Below are 19,184 nucleotides of genomic sequence, written 5' to 3'. Positions count from 1 at the left end.
TCCCAACTAACACTCTATATGCATTTCTGGATTCGCCCATACGTGCTACATGCCCTGCCCATCTCAAACGTCTGGATTTAATGTTCCTAATTATGTCAGGTGAAGAATGCAATGCGTGCAGTTCTGTGTTGTGTAACTTCTCCATTCTCCTGTAACTTCATCCCTTTTAGCCCCAGATATTTTCCTAAGCACCTTATTCTCAAACACCCTTAACCTATGTTCCTCTCTCAAAGTGAGAGTCCAAGTTTCACAACCATAAAGAACAACCGGTAATATAACTGTTTTATTACATTTACTTTATCTGTTTATTTAAAAGAGCAAGATATCATATGAAATGTGAATTCTAATTATTTTATTTTATTTTATCTCATCTTTAAGTTTACACATTGTACCAGCATCATTTTTTTCTGCATTGTTGTGCAGTATGTTATTCATATTTCTCCTAGTGGCTGCCAGAACACCTGCAGAGTTCTAAAACTTGATAAACGCTGTTACAATAAAACATTACAGTGCTTCCATTCCTCAAATGAGGTACAGAAAGTGCTATACATTCAGAAATTTAAAATAAATATTATAGTCCAGACTCATGGTCTGAAGAGCACATAAACTTAATCATAAACAAAAGCAAGAATAATCTTTTAATTCAATATTTTCTAACGTCAATAGAAAAAAAAGAGTTCGGCCAAGTTTTGGGGGGCAGTGCCCCCCATACCCCCTCATAACTCCGCCTACGTTTCCTATGTGCATTGTACTGCTAAATTCTCTTTCAATCTAGTAGAGACTGATGTGGAATTAAAGGTAACAAATGTGACAGTGTTGAACGGATGAAAACAATGAGTCAGCTAATGCTCTCCGCAAGCTGGAAGCATCAAAGAGTCTTTCTCTCCAAGAATAGGATAATAAAACTTTCGCCTTAAGGAAATTGGGTTCCAGGAGACACGTGACTGACCACTGGACGTGACTCCAGTTACAACAAGCAGGTCACCTCGCCGCCATTGTAAACTTGATGTGTTTTTTCAGCTCAATGGGGAAAACCTTAGTGACAAAAGGCGAGAAGTTAATCACATCTTTACTAGAATTCAATTTCCTTAAACCCAAGTTCTTCTATTCTATTCTCGAGAAAATAAACTTCTGATAACTCCGGCTCTTAAGGAGGACTCACATTTTAAGCCCTTACAACACACTGTTATTTCTTTTTTATATATATACAGGGTGAACCGTAAGTAATGTCATTAATTTCAAGTGATTATTCTTTGAGACATTTCAAACAAAAAAGTTTAATACAATTTCGATCGTTTTTGCTTTCTTTTCGAGAAAAAAATTGTTTTATATGAAACATTTCATAGCGTGTTTTGGGAAAGCCATTGACTGAATTCCCAACATGCCCAGTCAATTTAAGAGAGTATGTATTGTGATATTAATAAATGATTCAAGGAATTTTAGTTTTGTACTTCAAATATGCAGAAATTTGATCCGAACAAATGTAACTCTTCGTTCCTCAAAGGATTATCACAATGTTATATTTGTTCGGATCAAATTTCTATATATTTAAAGGACAAAACTAAAATTATTTAAAACATTTATTACCGTAATACACTGCTCTCTTAAATTGGCTGAGTATATTGAGAATTCAATTAATGGCTTTCCCTAAACACGCTATGGTCCCGCACCGTGGCGTCGTGGTCTAAGGCATCCTGCCTAGGGCTCGCGTTACGGAATGTGCGCTGGTTCGAGTCCTATGGGGGAAGAAATTTTCTCATGAAATTTCGGCCAATGTATGGGACCGGTGCCCACCCAGCATCATGATGCACTTGGGGAGCTACGATAGGTAGCGAAATCCGTTGCGAATGCCAGTTATAATGGCTGGGAGGATCATCGTGCTAACCACACGATACCTCCATTCTGGTTGGATGATCGTCCATCTCTGCTTCCGCATATGGGCGTGAGGCCAGCAGCCGGCTGGTCGGTCTAGGCCCGTCATGGGCTGTAGCGCCACGTATTATTATTAAACAGGCTATGAAAATGTTTAATATAGAACAATTTTTATCTCGAAAATGAAGCAAAAATGAGCAAAATTGTATTAATTTTTTTCTTTTGAAATAACTCAAAGAATAACCCCCTGAAATTAATGACATTGGAATGGAATGGAATTGAATTTAAGTGAGGGGAGGCACGGATGGCCAAGCACTGCGACCTGTAGAGATCTATTGCGCTAACCCTCGACATGGAATGAGTTACGTGCCATAGATCCCCTACGCACACCAACCCAACCACATGACTCCCTAACGACCGGTCCCTACAGCCGACAGAAATCCATATACCATTCCTGCTTCGGCAACTTCCCCCAAAGCTCCCCCTGTCGGTCCGAGGCGAAACTCCTCCTCCGAGTAGGTCCGCCTAGGATGCTCGTTGCAGAAGCCAACCAACGTCGCTTAGCTACATTCCACGGAGGCCGGTCGAGAGAGCCAGTAGCTTCGGGAGGCCGCCTGTAGAGTGATCTGAAAAACCAGAAACGGGATGATGAGGAAAGGATGATGGGGGAGGAAAGGAAGTGGCGAAGATGAGTGGGGTTCCAATCGTCTGATAAAGTTACCGGATATTCATCCATAGGAGTGAGGGAAAAACCTCGAAAAAACCTCACCCAGGCAATTCGTCTTGACCGGGAATCGAACCCGAGACCGCTGGATTCGGAGTTAGAATCGCTAACCCCTCAGGCACAACGGTGGGCAATTAATGACATTATTCACGATTCATCCTATAGATTTCCCCACAACACAAAGTAGGATATAAATGAAAAAAAATAATAATAAAATGGGGAAAAAATTGATTACGAGACTGCCGTTTATGTTTCTGTAAAACAATTTATATTAAATAATTGTATAAATTATGTTTACACTATATATTTAATGCCTATGATGCACAGTGAGCGATGCATATGAAATGCAATATAATTATATTGATTAAAAACAGTCTATTAGCTCAGTTGGCAAACCACTGGCTTAAGATGACCACGGATCAGAGTTAAAATCTAGGCGATGATGAGAGAGTTTATTTTAAGGACAATGCCAAAATTACACCAACACTCTCCACAGTTCCTCTTCCATTACCATCTCCAACTCTAAAAGCACTATAGGGCACCTCTAATGTTTTCGTGAAGGCGAATCGATAGTCCGTCGTGTTGGGTGGTTGAGATTAGGTTACGTTATAACTTACCTTCTGCTGTATGAGATTATGGATGGTCACGTATCAGAGATAGTTTCATATATATTGACAATTGAAGTGGACTACAACGTTTTAATAAAAATGAAACTGAATCAACAAAGCCTTCTTGACTACTAATCGTCCATAGAGTTCAATGAAGATTGTATAGTTGGCACGACTGGTAACAAGAGAACAGCTGATCATAGCACACTAACGCCACCTAGCGGAATATTTGTTATGATTAGATGGTACAATAACACATTTTCAAGACACTTTTGTATTTTCGTAAGTTAATTAATAGTTTAATGTATTAGAGTACGAGTACCGTACTTGATTTCTTCCGATCTTTATACACTTTCTTCTAATCGTGTTAATATCCAATTAAATCCCACTCTAGCTTTGATTTTCTTAGTTACATCTTAAAACTTCTAGTGAGATTACTGTTGATAAAAATTGCATGTTTTATTAATTCTAAGTGAAAATATTCAAATTCTAAATCTAATAAAGTTCCTAAAGCAATTTAATAAAATGGTTACAACTCCAAAGGTTGTCTTATAAAAGAAAGCTTGTTAACAGAACTACAAAAACTTTAACAAGGAAATATTTTGTGAATTTGAAAACGAATAGAAAAATGGAAAACCAGCAGTACAACGAAGGCACTAATTATAAGATCATATTATCTCCATATTTTATCCAAAAAAGTTATTTAGGTTATAGGTACCGGTACGTAATTACAGTATTTTATGTGTCACATATAAAAAGTACCAACTTATTTTTCATATCTGTATATTCACATGGGCTCTTAATTATCAAGGTAATGAACTTCAGCTAAGTTAATTAATCAATATAATTAACACGTAACGAAGTCCCAAACATTTTTAATTTAAAAACTCAAATTGTTTCTCTTTAAACGCGTTTTAGTGTTTTACATGTTTCTCAAATACAATTTAGGATTGTAACATCTCTAGAAAGAAATCAAACCTTTCAGCATACCATTACATATTTAGGATGTGTTAGTATATAATAATATATTTAAACCAACCATTCCATGCTTTTTTGTAGAGAAAGAAAACACTTGGATGTTTCATTCACCACTCAAAATTATCACATCAGTCTTTTTTCCCCGGATCGAAAATACTTTCATTCTATGGTATTCACTGAATACTTCTTTAATGACACTGAAAGCAGTTCACTGTGAACTGAGTGAAACATTGAATCCAATTATTTATAATACTTTAATGACTATGCACAACAAAATAACTTGCAGAAATTTCCAGGTGTAAGCCCTCCTTGTTCATTTAAAATTCACTTGATTAAAAAACTTGATTATCTCTTTGTTGGAAATCAATAGCTCTTCTCTTAGGCCTAATTGCATTTATTATCAAGTAAATAATCGAATGAATAATTAAATATAGAATTCATAGAATGAGTTTTTAGGCTTTCGTGGTGATTGTGTTCAGAAGTAGACTTTTGGATATTCGACCTAGTTATAACATTAAGAAAGAAATTTCACTCATGTTAAAGATAACATATCTCAACTGAAGAACTTCTAATAAGACAAAAGCAATAAAACTGTCATAATAAATTATCCTTTCAAAATCATTTAAATCTTTGCTAAATCTAAATCACAGTTTATTTGTTCTAGGAAGAAGAATTCGTAATTTGGAGACGAACGGAATCTCGACAGCGATAGAAGAATTTACAAACGGTAAGAAACATGTTAATATATAAATCTATGTCACTAAAATGTCAGCCTTGTTAGAGGTTTATACAGGATGGAAGTGAAGTAGTCTATTCTTCAAATTTTCCGTTTCAGGCGGTTTTGGTCTCCCATTTGGACAGAAACTAATCATAGTGAGAGTCTGATTACTCCAAAATGTTGCAGAAAATACATTTTGGCACATAATTGAAAATCACAAATTATTTATTATTATTATTATTATTATTATTATTATTATTATTATCTACTTACCTGCTTGTTTAATTACAAAGGGCTTTTAAGGAACCCGGAGGCTCATTGCCGCCCTCACATAAGCCCGCCATCGGTCCCTATCCTAAGCAAGATTAATCCATTCCCTACCATCATATACCACTTCTCTCAAATCTATTTTAATATTACCCTCCCACAGGTATTTTCCTCTCAGGTCTTCCAATTAACACTATATGCATTCCTAGAATCACCCATATGTGCTACAGTCCGCGTCTTCGTTTTTGGCGTGTGAAATAAGTAATGGGAACGTTAAGTGCTAGTGTCTTACCTTTACTGTAGTCAGTCTGACAATTGTGTTTGGCAAATGGCTGATGTGACTTGTGTAGGAAGTGGTACCATTCTCAGCTGCACTATCAACATGCTCACAAACTGAGCACTATACTCTAGGACACACGCCAAAAACACTGGCGCCAGCTGTACATGTCCATCTCAAACATCTGGATTTAATGTTCCTAATTATGTTAGGTAGAGAATACAATGCGTGCAGTTCTGAGATGTGTAACTTTCTCCATTCTCTTGTAACTTCGTCCCTCTTAGCCCCAAATATTTTCCTAATTACCTTATTCTCGAACGCCCTTAACCCCTGTTCATTATTATTATTATTATTATTATTATTATTATTATTATTATTACTTATGATCGTAATACCACATTCTAGTATATACAGTCACGAAGCTTGAGTTGTGAGGGTGCTAGGAACAATCGACTGTCCCGGTACTATTTCGCATTGTCTGTAATGAGGCGATAGTAGCGATCCTAGTGGTTAGCAAGTATCTATGGATGCATTTTTACTACGTATTGAGTTTCGTGATTGTATATAAAAGACTGTGGTAATACTATTAATGACTGCTGAATCTAAAACGTTTGAAAAATTAAATCTCAACATATCGTTGAAAAATACTCATCACAATTAATTTTTTATGAAAGCAAACTGTAATTTATTGTGTTCCCAAATGAAATAAATATGTTTTATTTAACGACGCTCGCAACTGCAGAGGTTATATCAGCGTCGCCGGGTGTGCCGGAATTTTGTCCCGCACACTTAAATGCCATCGATCTGGCCCGGGATCGAACCTGCAACCTTGGGCATAGAAGACCAGCGCTATACCAACTCGCCAACCAGGCCGACTTCCCAAATGATATTCTCCTAAAAAAGAATAATAAACGTAATTTGTGAGAAGTAATCTCAAACTACATTTTGAAAGGAAAAAGAAAACGTCAAAACGAATCAATACGTAAACTCTGAAAGGTTTCTATTTCACAAAATACTTAAAACACTTAAACCGCATTACAATCTATCAATAGTCAAACTTCCAGAACCTGTAAATTCTTCTCCCATGGTACTTCATCCCGACTGTTAGAAGACTGCCAATTGTCTTCAACTATTATATCGATTCGACGGCTTCAGCATCCTTCACATTTAGGCTATATAAAAACGATTGTCTTCATTCTGGTGCACCTAAAAAAATTATTTTAGGAGGGGAGTTCACAGTCTTCACTCACGTAGATTCCTCATCCAGAGGGAGTCTTTATCCCGCTTTATTCTCGCCATCATTATTTCATTTTCATCCACTCTGGAGTGACTAAACGACTGGTGCATTAAATCTTCATATTCCGCATTTATTCCCATTTCTCTTCCAGCCTTCAACAAGTGACTGAATAATTTTTCCTTCTTGGTTTCGATATAAGCCGTTAAAATAGCTCAACTATTATTATTCCTGTCCTTGCAGATTTTACGTTGTGTAAAGACAATGGTAGCGGATAGTAAACAACACATTTAAACCAAAGGCAGTATTAAAGAAAAACAGAATCAAATTATACAACACCTTGGCTCTTCGTAGTCTTCTATAGGCCTACGTCAGTGAATCTTGGATCATCAATGCAACAGACGTATCAAGAATTAGAGCAGCATTAATGAGATTCATGAAAAAAAACAGCCGGTTATTCTTGATCAGACTATAAAACTAACGCAGAAATAGCAGAATAATAATTGAAAATAAGCACAGTCTTATGTTTATAAAAATTCTAACATTGAATGTTTTTTAATATCTCATTCTAAAGTTTGAAAAAATGAAATGCGTCACATGTTCATTTACAATAATCGTCATCTTTAAAATGATCAGAGCATACTCTGTTTGTATGTAGATTGAATTTATCCTGTCTTTTGCAAGCAATTACCCATTTTTTTCTAATTCCTAAATCTCCAGGAATGGTAAAGAAAGACGACTCTATTTTTATCGTTAGAATTGTTGCATACCGCAACAGCACACCTTTGACCTGGCATAATGTATTCAAAGCAACATAAACAAGAAAAAACACAAGATATTACTTTGAAGCATTTGAGCTTTGGCGCGCTCAGCTATCTTGTGACGTCAGAATCGCTCTCCTTTCCCCGTCGATCCCTCGCCAACAAGCTCGATAGTAATGCAACCTATGAGAAATTTAGAAGCCTTGGTACCTCCACATGTTATCCACTGAATGTGGTACCTTCATGATGACGGTCCAGCTCACTTTAGTATCAGAGTTTGTCGTCATTTGAATCGCCGTTTTCCGCAAATAAGGATTGGTAGAGGAGCAGTGGCGGTTCGTGATAAAATATTATGTGTGTTCACAATTTTGTGTTCCAAAATCGAAGAGAATTTGAAATCGTACGTTTTTAGCCTAATATGAAATGTCATGATTCCAATGTTTCACTGTCGAAAAAACCGTATATAAATTCAAAACAACTAATAATAATAATAATAATAATAATAATAATAATAATAATAATAATAATAATAATAATAATAATAATAATAATAATGAAACCTAGTCTTTTTATTTCCAATGTTTCCTGGAAACCCAGTTTACCCAGTTCTTTACTCTTCAAAATTACTTGAACATAGTTCATTGTTTACGTTTGTTAAAAATTAATACATAACACAATTTACAAAAGCGTGTGTTCAGTAATATATTTTGATTCACAACACACTGATATACTATACGTACTGTAATCCCATTCGCATAGATTGATTACTATAAATACATGCCAGTAAGTATTATTCTTAAATAATGTACACTACCATACAGATATTTAAATTCATACCACCATCACATTCAGCCAGCACGTCTTTAAAAGGCAAACTATGCTATATGCCGACACTGAAGTATAGTAATTCACAAACTACACTCTCGTAGCAGCACTGTACACACATCCACATAAAATAAACATTCCGACAGTGAGATGCTGACACCTGCAGGCTAAAATACAGACTAATTAAATTTCCTCCTCGAGATATAGCACGTAAACGATAGGCATCGATGCACCTGATATCTGTAGGATAGATTCACTGTTCACTTAATGCTTTGTGCTCTTGACGAGTCATAAGCGGCCAGCGAAAGACAATTTTCTCCCGCGCATGCGTGAAATTTCTGTAACCTTCTTGAAAAGAGCACGGCCTGTACGTGAACGGATGTTGCCAAGTTTACATAAGAAGTTTATGCAAAATTCGGGAAGTTTAAAATACTCGATACTGATATTATACATCCTCACTACATCAATACGGTATTAAATAATAAAACTAGCCGTGCATTAATGGAAACAAAGTGTTCACGTGCTCTTGTGCTCTTATTGACGCACCGCCAATGTAGAGGAGGATCCATTGATGGTCTGCCCGATCGCCGGATTTAAATCCAGTAGATTCTTATCACTGGGAACATTTGAAGTCTATAGTTTATGTGACTCCTGTACCTAATGCTGACGCTCTGAGTGGGCGTATTCTAAATGGATTTAAAGAAACACGAAACACTCCAGGCGTTTTCAACGTAGTACGCTAAAGCATGGAACTCACGCTCAGGGGATGCATCGACACAGGAGGAGGCCACTAAGAGCAATTTTTGTAAAAAGTTTTTTTTTGTACTTAATGAGTTCCTTAATATCAGTTGTACTATGAGCTTGTTTGTTAGTAATTAAGTAACATAAACTCTGAAATTAAGCATTTTCAGGAGCATGTTTATATGAAATTTTGTTCTATGTTTTCATGTTAGGAATACGTCCCCAATGTACTTGACATCAATTTGTAGATATCCTGCATAAAGTAAGACTGAATAAAAGTGCAGTAATCAGTCAGGATTTCGAAATATTTGCAATAAAAGATCGAATATACGCATGCCAACAAAATTGGATGTTTCATCTAAAACAGAAGTCAGGACAGGTCGCAATGCAGCAATAAATCAGCGATATCAACCGCAACACAGAACCAAGAAAAACTAAATAAGACGTGGGGGTAAGAATGTACACCCACAGCCAGAGTCCAGTGAAGAACCGTAATAATACACGACTGTAAAAAAGAATAATATAGTTATTCACTCACCAGGGGCTCTACAGCACGGTACTTCTGAGCTTTCTTCTGAAGAAGTTTCCAACCTAATTATTAGACAAAGACTCAAGCGCCGGAATCCCCAGAATGTGATGTATGCACAATACTGTACCTCCGTCTAAAACGACACAGGATATAACATGACCAAAGGACAAACTTCCATGTCCTAGACGGAATTCGAATCAACAATCAAAGAGCTCCTGAATCGATATAGTGGTTATTATTATAAAGTAACAGGAAGAAAGTAAAACTGCCTCTCTTGTGTCGTAGATTTACGGAAACAAAAAGAACCCTGTCCCTGAAAGAGGATTCTAGAAAACAAATTGCAGGTAATTTATTGCCCACCTTTAATTCTAAAGCTACAGTGCGTTCGTAGCTCGGCCGGACCGTTCCGCGGCCTTGGACTGGGTGAAGATTGGCGCGCCTGCCGCCAGAGGATTCTGTAGCTAGTGCGTCTTCTTTAATAATTTGAATACATTACATTTTAAAATACTTCTCTTCGTAAGGTCTTGTTTGTTATTTAGAGATATTACATTTCTCCGTTGGAAAGACTTCAGTTTTGTTAGAATACAGTGAAACAATTTGATAACCAAAATACGTAATGAATTCTGCGTTGTAATGGGCCATTATGCGAGAGTTTGGAAAGCGATTTGAGAGCTGGATGCAAATGCGTAAACATCTGAAACTCGCGCACTCCCCAGGGCCCCGTTATATCTTGATCCAGAGCGCAAGTGATCCCTCACAGGCTTGAGGTAGGGTATCATTTAGATTTTCTCCACTCTCCCCCCTTCCGAAATAACCGCCTACGGAAGCAATGAATAAAAGATACGCTATGCACTAAAACAAAGTATGGGAGACCCCTGATGTCTTCATCTGTGAACCCGAATTTTGATCAACTCAACAGTTTCCTCCCCTTCTTGAAAACGGGGACATACTGAAGGGAATAGCAAGAAGAAGAAGAACCTTCTTTTCCAATTCAAATATCCCATCCGCCTGCCTCATCTTGTTCAGCATATTTCGCTCGTATTCCTTCGCGGCGTATTGAAACTAGGATGCAAACTACAAGAATTTTTGTATACATATGTAATAATAAGATTTCCAAGAGATATTCCCGGGCACAACAACTCCTCTCTTCGTGTATATGGAAACAATTTATACTCATATTTAAACTTTCCAGACAGCCAAAGCCTGTATAATTGAGTCGCTTATATCCTTCTAAAATTTCAAAGTACAAAAACGTTACGAATTCATATAAATTTGACTTAATATATCATTAGCAGTTCATCAATTCATTGTTTCAAATAATTTACTATTTATACAGGGTGTATCTAAATTGGTGTCAAATATTTCGGGGACATGTTCCTAACACCAAAACATTACAAAAAGTTCATATGAACACTGGTCTCAAAATAATTTACTTCAGAGTTACAAGACAAAATTTAATGTTACAAAAATCGCTCGAAGTGGCTTCTTCCTGCTTCGATGTGTCCCCTAAACCTGCGTTACATGCTCTGGCGTACTCTGTTGAACATTCCTGGAGTGTTTCGTATTTCGTGAAATCCAGTTTGGATACGCTCTCAGAATATCAACGTTAAGTACTGGAGTCGCATAAACCAGGGACTTTAATGTCCCCAGACGAAGAAATCCTTGGATTCAAATCAGGCGATCGAGCAGGCCATGCAATGAATCCCCTTCGACCAATACATCTTTGGGGAAATCGATCATTAAAAAATTACGAACTATCAGACTGAAATGAGCTGGAGCAGCATCGTGTTAAAACACATTCGTTGGATGACGTCCAGATGCACATCACCAATTAAATGAAGCAAATCATTTCGTTCTGTTCACTCACAGAATACATTTTCTTCAGATTTCTTTGCTCTACAAAATACAAACAAACAAAAAACCACCAAACAATCAGCAGTCAATGAAGGGACAAATCCTTTAATAACACCCTAACGAATGGTTTTCAGACCCATGTTCTTATTAACTTTTTTAATTGTTTTGATGTTAAGAACAAGTCCCCGAAATATTTGACACCAATTTAGATACACCCTGTATTGTTGCCTTCATACTGGATTAAAAGAAAACAACAGTCAATAAATTACTCATCATACAGGCCTTTCTAGCTCCGAGTGGAGAGATGCGCTAAAGATGACCGGCAATTTTGCTCCTGTATGCGCTGTTCCAGGCAGAACTCAAGACAATAACCACTGTAGGCGATGCCACAGTGAGGTTGAAACTTTGGCTCATGTCTTGGGTTCATGCCCATTTGGCGAAACTCTTCGTAATAGCAGGCATCACAAGATCAGGTCTGTAATCGCAACATGCCTTAAGTCCAATGGCTTCACTACCTATGAAGAAGTCAATGGAATAGCAGATACCGGAAGTCATCGGCGTATTGATATTATAACATTTAAATCTGGAGAGACAAAAGGTTATATTCTGGATCCGACCATCAGATTCGAGAAGCATCAGAATCAACCTGAGGAGATTAATCTAGAGAAAAGGAGAATTTATGAACCAACTATCCCTTATTACAAAACATCATATAAACTCAGGGATATACAAGTCATGGGATTATTGGTGGGCGCTAGAGGGACCATAATAAAACAATTCGTGTCATTCTGTCATAAATTTGGAGTCCCAACAACAACAATTAAGGAAATTTCTATGATAGCTTTGAAGCGTTCTCTGCAGATTTTACGGCGACACTTGTATTTCAATTCTAATTACAGTTGAATTTTCTCATTCTATTTTTTATCTGTATTTTTTATTTTACTGCAAATTGTCATTATGTGAAATATTATCTACTGTAAATTTTAGTTTATTATAAACAAATTTCTTGTAAGGCATTTTTAATGTCATCTTAAATGTTACTGTTTAACATTCTTTGTCTTTGGCAACCTCACCAAGTTGAGGAAGATTAAATGTCGTTGTTAAGTAACGAATCTTTAAGTTACGGGTCACTAAATTACAAATCGATGCTTAAGTGACATTTAACGAACTATTGGTTATCCTTCCATTTGCCACTTAACTTTCTATTTCGAGCGAGTCAAAGTCGTCGGCTGTCATCACATATGTAACTTCCACGAAAGATGGAACCACCATAAATGTCCTAATGTAAGGGAAATGTTCATAACCGTATACTTCAGCAGCGTAAACTGACTTAACAAATCAATTCTGTCTTACGTTTCTGTCAGATAATTTCACACGAATTTAGACTACTATGCTACCTACAGATTTTGACATGGACAAGAAATGACTGGCAAATTTCACTTAATGTCAATTATTACTCAGAGACGGGCTCCCTTACACAACATTTATCTAAGACATGGACTACAGTTTCATTTCTTTATGAAGGAATCCATTCAAAAAATAGTATCATCCTTAAAAATCCATCATCGTCGGCCGACTTTCGATCCTAAATCTCTAATCAATTCGTAAGTCTGGTAATTGTTATTACGAGGACACAATTGGTATTACTAGCATTTCAAAATGTTGGAGCAGATTGTTTCAAACATTTATTTCCAACAAATCATACACGACACAAACACATTCCGCACATCACTGGATAGAGGAAAGATCAAAGTTTAGTTCTGTGGTCATTGAGGTAGTATGCACTCAACATGAGCACCATGTATAGCGCCACAAACATCAAAGGAGAATGCCATTTATTGCCACACACAAATCAACTAGTCGTTAGTCGTTGAATACACATCTTCCACAATTCGATGTCGCAATTCTTGGGAACAACACTTTGCATTTAATGTACTCTCATACAAGTCGCAGGGAGTAAGGTCTGGAGACCTATGAGGCCACAAGTTGCTTCTCAAATACTTTCCTGTTATAAGTTTTCATGAAAGCTGTAGCTAATACAAGGATTTTGCAGTTTTTAAGAAGCATCAGTAGGCACTAACATGCAAAGATTTTGACCAAATCCCTGACCCGACTGCTTGGAACTGATAATGTTAAGAGCATATCTTTTCCTTTTTTCATTCTCAACAATGTAATCTGTTCGTTGTGCTTTCTAGCATTGCGGTGCTGTTATATGGAGTAAAGCGTCGTTTGCTTTTCCTAACCTCTAGTAACATAAAGTATAGTACAACTCTGAAATGGTGACATTCACTCAGCAACATATTTTGTTTTCCTTAGTGACTATCCTCTTTGTGGGATAGAATGGGAATATATGGGTTAGTTTTTTAGTTGGTTATTTAACAACACTGCATCAACTACTAGGTATCTAGCCTAAAAATGACAACAAATTTAGCAGCTGTTCGTTCCGTTCCCGGTAGAACTCTTGACGGTAGCCGGTGCAGGCATGGCTGCCTGGAGATTGAAACTTTAGCACACGTCTTGGGATTCTGTGAACAGGGATTGCTCTTGAGGAACTCTAGACATCATCTTATAAGATCCAAAATTGCTGCCGCATAAAGAAATAAGGATTGGGTAGTAGAAGAATAAATCTCCTGTCTAGCTGAAAATGGGTCAACAAGACGAGTATCTTTAGCGTACAATGCTGACACTACACAGGGCATCATTGTGAATCCCACGATACGTTTTGAAGTAGGGTTCATCAGTCAGCAGAGATCCACCATGAGAAGAAGTCGATCTATGAGCCTACAGTCAACTATTTCAAGCTGAAATATGCCTTAATTTACTTTGAGATATTCGGCTTGCTCATAGATGCTCGAGGGACTATACCAGCTTTTTTCGAAGAATTACGACGGAATTTGCTCTGCCAACATCTCTGAGGGATGACATTGTGAGAACTGTGTTTAAAAAAATCCTATCAAATCCTAATTAATCATATGGTGGCACATTAATAGCAATTGTAATTTTTCATGCCCTTTTCTTTGTTTCTTTTTTTAAATTTAATTATCTATGTTTACATATAATTCTACAAGGTTATGGCTCTTCCTACCGTATTATATGGATCCGAAAATTGGGTACCAATAAAAAAGAATGTGAGTAGAATTCAAGCTAATGAAATGAAATTTCTTAGATACGTGGAAGGATGTACACGACAAGACAGAATTAGAAATGAAGATATAAGGAATGAACTACAGATTACATCACTAAATGACAAAATATAACAATACAGAAACAAATGGTTAAGTCATATAGAAAGAATGCCTGAGGAAGAAGAAATATTATTAGCCCAAGGAAAAGATGGCTCCACCTTGTTGACCGTAACAGGTGAAATCACCTAAACCTTGATGGAAGAAGAAGAAGAAGAAGAAGAAGAAGTTTACATATGTATATTTATTTTTTGAGGATATACTGAGTCCGTAAGGGCTACCCTCAATGGGGAGGGCAGTTTGTAATTAATTTAATTTTAGCGTCGAAAGTATTGGTAATAGCGAAATAGTATTTGGCGAGAGATGAGGCCGAAATTCTATTCTTCTCTTTTAAGATTATTTTTTAATATTGCTTGTCAAATAGCCTACTATGTATATTAATTAAATTAACTTTAATTTAATTTAATAATTAATTAAATAAAATCCATTAAACTTACATACAAATTGGTTTCTAATATTATATTATTATTATTATTATTATTATTATTATTATTATTATTATTATTATTACTTACTTACTTACTTACTTACTTACTGGCTTTTAAGGAATCCGGAGGTTCATTGCCGCCCTCACATAAGCCCGCCATTGGTCCCTATCCTGAGCAAGATTAATCCATTCTCTATCATCATATCCCACCCCCCTCAAATCCATTTTAATATTATCTTCCCATCTACGTCTCGGCTTCCCTAAAGGTCTTTTTCCCTCCGGCCTCCCAACTAACACTCTATATGCATTTCTGGATTCGTCCATACGTGCTACATGTCCTGCCCATCTCAAACGTCTGGATTTAATGTTCCTAATTATGTCAGGTAAAGAATACAATGCGTGCAGTTCTGTGTTGTGTAACTTTCTCCATTCTCCTGTAACTTCATCCCTCTTAGCCCCAAATATTTTCCTAAGCACCTTTTTCTCAAACACCCTTAACCTATGTTCCTCTCTCAAAGTGAGAGTCCAAGTTTCACAACCATAAAGAACAACCGGTAATATAACTGTTTTATAAATTCGAACTTTCAGATTTTTTGACAGCAGACTGGATGATAAAAGCTTCTCAGCCGAATAATAACAGGCATTTCCCATATTTATTCTGTGTTTAATTTTCTCCCTAGTGTCATTTATATTTGTTACTGTTGCTCCAAGATATTTGAACTTCTCCACCCCTTCAAAAGATAAATTTCCAATTTTTATATTTCCATTTCGTACAATATTCTAGTCACGAGACATAATCATATACTTTGTCTTTTCGGGATTTACTTCCAAACCTATCTCTTTACTTGCTTCCAGTAAAATGCTTGTATTATTATTTAAAAAATATTTATTATTATTATTATTATCATTATTATTATTATTATTATTATTATTATTATTATTATTATTATTATTATTATTATTATTATACTGTTAGAATAAGGAAGACGTGTAATGCACTCTCTTTATGTACCGTACGACACGACACGATTTCATTGCGGTGGACAGCAGTAGGCTACTGTAATTGCAGGGCAATCAATGGGCACGGATAAAGCCGGACTCGTGATGCTGCTGGTCCAGCTGTATGTTATGACACCATCAAACCGCATACCGGTAATTATCGTAGTGCCCGGAGTGGCTAATGACGTGCTAATGTTACCATCAGTTGGTGCGCAGCCCCTCCTTTCTCTTCTTCTCGAATACCGCAATATCTAGTGCGTCGCCACTGCAGTGTTTCTACCAGTTAACTATCACGCATTTATCTGCGAGGTCCACCGAGCCGTGTAATGCGTACAGAGTACACTCGGACTTGGCCTTTCAACGTACGAAACGACTCGGCTCTCTAAACCAGACCTCTGATTTCAGGGGAAGAGTAATTTAAGCAAATAGGCTCGAGATATTGATTTGTTTAGCGGCCAGACGTCTATTTTCCACGTCGGAAGTCCATGCTTAAATTCCATGACATCAAATGAAATTTGTTTATTACAGAAAATTACGATAGTAAGGTAAGTTTCTCAGAGAACCTTTGGTTCCCCTGCTGCTTTTCTCTCAGTTTCGTATAATCTCTTGAATAAGAAGTTTTGGCCTTACGAACCAGTAACATAAAATAGGGCGATCCATATAAACCTATACTATTTTAATGAGTTAGTGTTAATTTCGTATAAACTTGAAATTGAATGTTATGATCTCTGTGGTTCTGGGAAAATTTATATTGGTACCTCTGGCACGATTGTCGTCTGAATATTTCCTGTTATTTCTTTGTTTCTGCCATTCAAATGTAATAGGGATATCCTGAACTAGCACCAACAGATAGAGCACGTGTACTTTGAGGGATACGCTTTGCGTGTGCATTTGTTTTTCCGGTATATAAACATTGAGGATTTACGTCGTGTGTTAGTACATTAAATATCACTGCGGTTTTCGGCGCAATAGATCGACTATTGATCAGATTTTTTGTATTCGACAGATAATGGAGAAAAAATGGGAGTATAAGGGTACAGTACATCAGTTATTCATAGATTTCAAAAAGGCATATGACTCGGTTAAGAGGGAAGTATTATATGATATTCTTATTGAATTTGGTATTCCCAAGAAACTAGTTCGATTAATTAAAATGTGTCTCAGTGAAACATACAGCAGAGGCCGTATAGGTCAGTTTCTATCTGATGCTTTTCCAATTCACTGCGGGCTAAAGCAGGGAGATGCACTATCACCTTTACTTTTTAACTTCGCGCTAGAATATGCCATTAGGAAAGTTCAGGATAACAGGCAGGGTTTGGAATTGAACGGGTTACATCAGCTTCTTGTCTATGCGGATGACGTGAATATGTTAGGAGAAAATACACAAACAATTAGGGAAAACACGGAAATTTTACTTGAAGCAAGTAGAGCGATCGGTTTGGAAGTAAATCCCGAAAAGACAAAGTATATAATTATGTCTCGTGACCAGAATATTGTACGAAATGGAAATATAAAAATTGGAGATTTATCCTTCGAAGAGGTGGAAAAATTCAAATATCTTGGAGCAACAGTAACAAATATAAATGACACTCGGGAGGAAATTAAACGCAGAATAAATATGGGAAACGCGTGTTATTATTCGGTTGAGAAGCTCTTATCATCCAGTCTGCTGTCCAAAAATCTGAAAGTTAGAATTTATAAAACAGTTATATTACCGGTTGTTCTGTATGGTTGTGAAACTTGGACTCTCACTCTGAGAGAGGAACATAGGTTCAGGGTGTTTGAGAATAAGGTGCTTAGGAAAATATTTGGGGCTAAGCGGGATGAAGTTACAGGAGAATGGAGAAAGTTACACAACACAGAACTGCACGCATTGTATTCTTCACCTGACATAATTAGGAACATTAAATCCAGACGTTTGAGATGGGCAGGGCATGTAGCACGTATGGGCGAATCCAGAAATGCATATAGAGTGTTAGTTGGGAGACCGGAGGGAAAAAGACCTTTAGGGAGGCCGAGACGTAGATGGGAGGATAATATTAAAATGGATTTGAGGGAGGTGGGGTATGATGATAGAGACTGGATTAATCTTGCATAGGATAGGGACCGCTGGCGGGCTTATGTGAGGGCGGCGATGAGCCTTCGGGTTCCTTAAAAGCCATTTGTAAGTAAGTTTGTAAATTAGTACATTAAATACTCTTAAAAACAACTCAAAATGCCAAATTGTTATTGTATTTCTTTTTGTGAAAACCAGGGAAAGCCCTTTGTCTTCATTCAGATCCCAAAATATTCTGAATACATGCTTTAAACCTTAGAAAAATTTAACTAATTAAATTGCGCCTCGAAAGTGCTAGCTATTAAACAAAAATAACTGCTTCAAGTAAAGAACTGCTAGCTACAGTTTAATTTTGGAAGAGAGAAAAGAAAAATTAATACAATCATATGCAAACTCGACAGCAAGCTGTGTTAGCAAGCTGTATTATATTCAATACTTCTAAGAGTCTCCGAAGCTTAAGCCAGCATATTACGCCTGCAGTAAACTCTCGATTAACGGGGATGTTTATTATCCAGGACGATCCATAGTGAAATCCATTTCGTGAATAATGTTTTTAATGTGCTATAGATTATTTATTAAAACCATGTTTTTACTTCAAATTTTCGAAACCATCCTACATAGTATTCAAAACTGCATGTCCTTAACCTACAAAACACAGGAATAATCGTGATACTACTGCGATCATATTATATCTTATCAAACATTGCATTTGATCTTTCTGCAACTAGAGAAAAAATACCAGGAATTCAATCTCGATAGTCCCTTCCCCATAAAAAAACACATTGGTGGCTGCATATCCTGTTTTAGCGCATGGTACTTACAATACTAATTATTAAAGAGATAATATTCACCTTCGACAAAATTCCTATTTTTATTTATTTTTTTATTCGTACACTTCGTTCTCAAAGTTCTCGTTTAGGTTCATTAACATTCAATTTACTCGTATCTATATTCTGCATACTGCAGATTTCCCCATCCATCTCTTAAGGCGAATCTGACAGAATTATAAAAAATTTACACTATTATTTACGGTAAATTAAATTAAATTATGAGGTTAGAAAATACTGAATTA

General features: G+C 36.6%; 1 protein-coding gene across 3 annotated transcripts in view; it reads left to right on the top strand.

The window, feature by feature from the left end:
- LOC138704727 (lachesin-like) overlaps positions 1 to 19,184 on the top strand; it is a 292,899-nt gene that overhangs the window by 190,465 nt on the left and 83,250 nt on the right. For all 3 annotated transcript variants that reach the window (XM_069832897.1, XM_069832898.1, XM_069832896.1), the window contains exon 2: positions 4,847 to 4,909. In XM_069832897.1, coding sequence (XP_069688998.1) covers positions 4,847 to 4,909 — 63 coding nt within the window. The remainder of the gene's footprint in view (positions 1 to 4,846; positions 4,910 to 19,184) is intronic.

The sequence above is a fragment of the Periplaneta americana genome, chromosome 8 (genome assembly GCF_040183065.1).
Source record: "Periplaneta americana isolate PAMFEO1 chromosome 8, P.americana_PAMFEO1_priV1, whole genome shotgun sequence".
Classification (NCBI taxonomy): domain Eukaryota; kingdom Metazoa; phylum Arthropoda; class Insecta; order Blattodea; family Blattidae; genus Periplaneta; species Periplaneta americana.
This window is presented reverse-complemented; position numbering and strand designations above follow the sequence as displayed.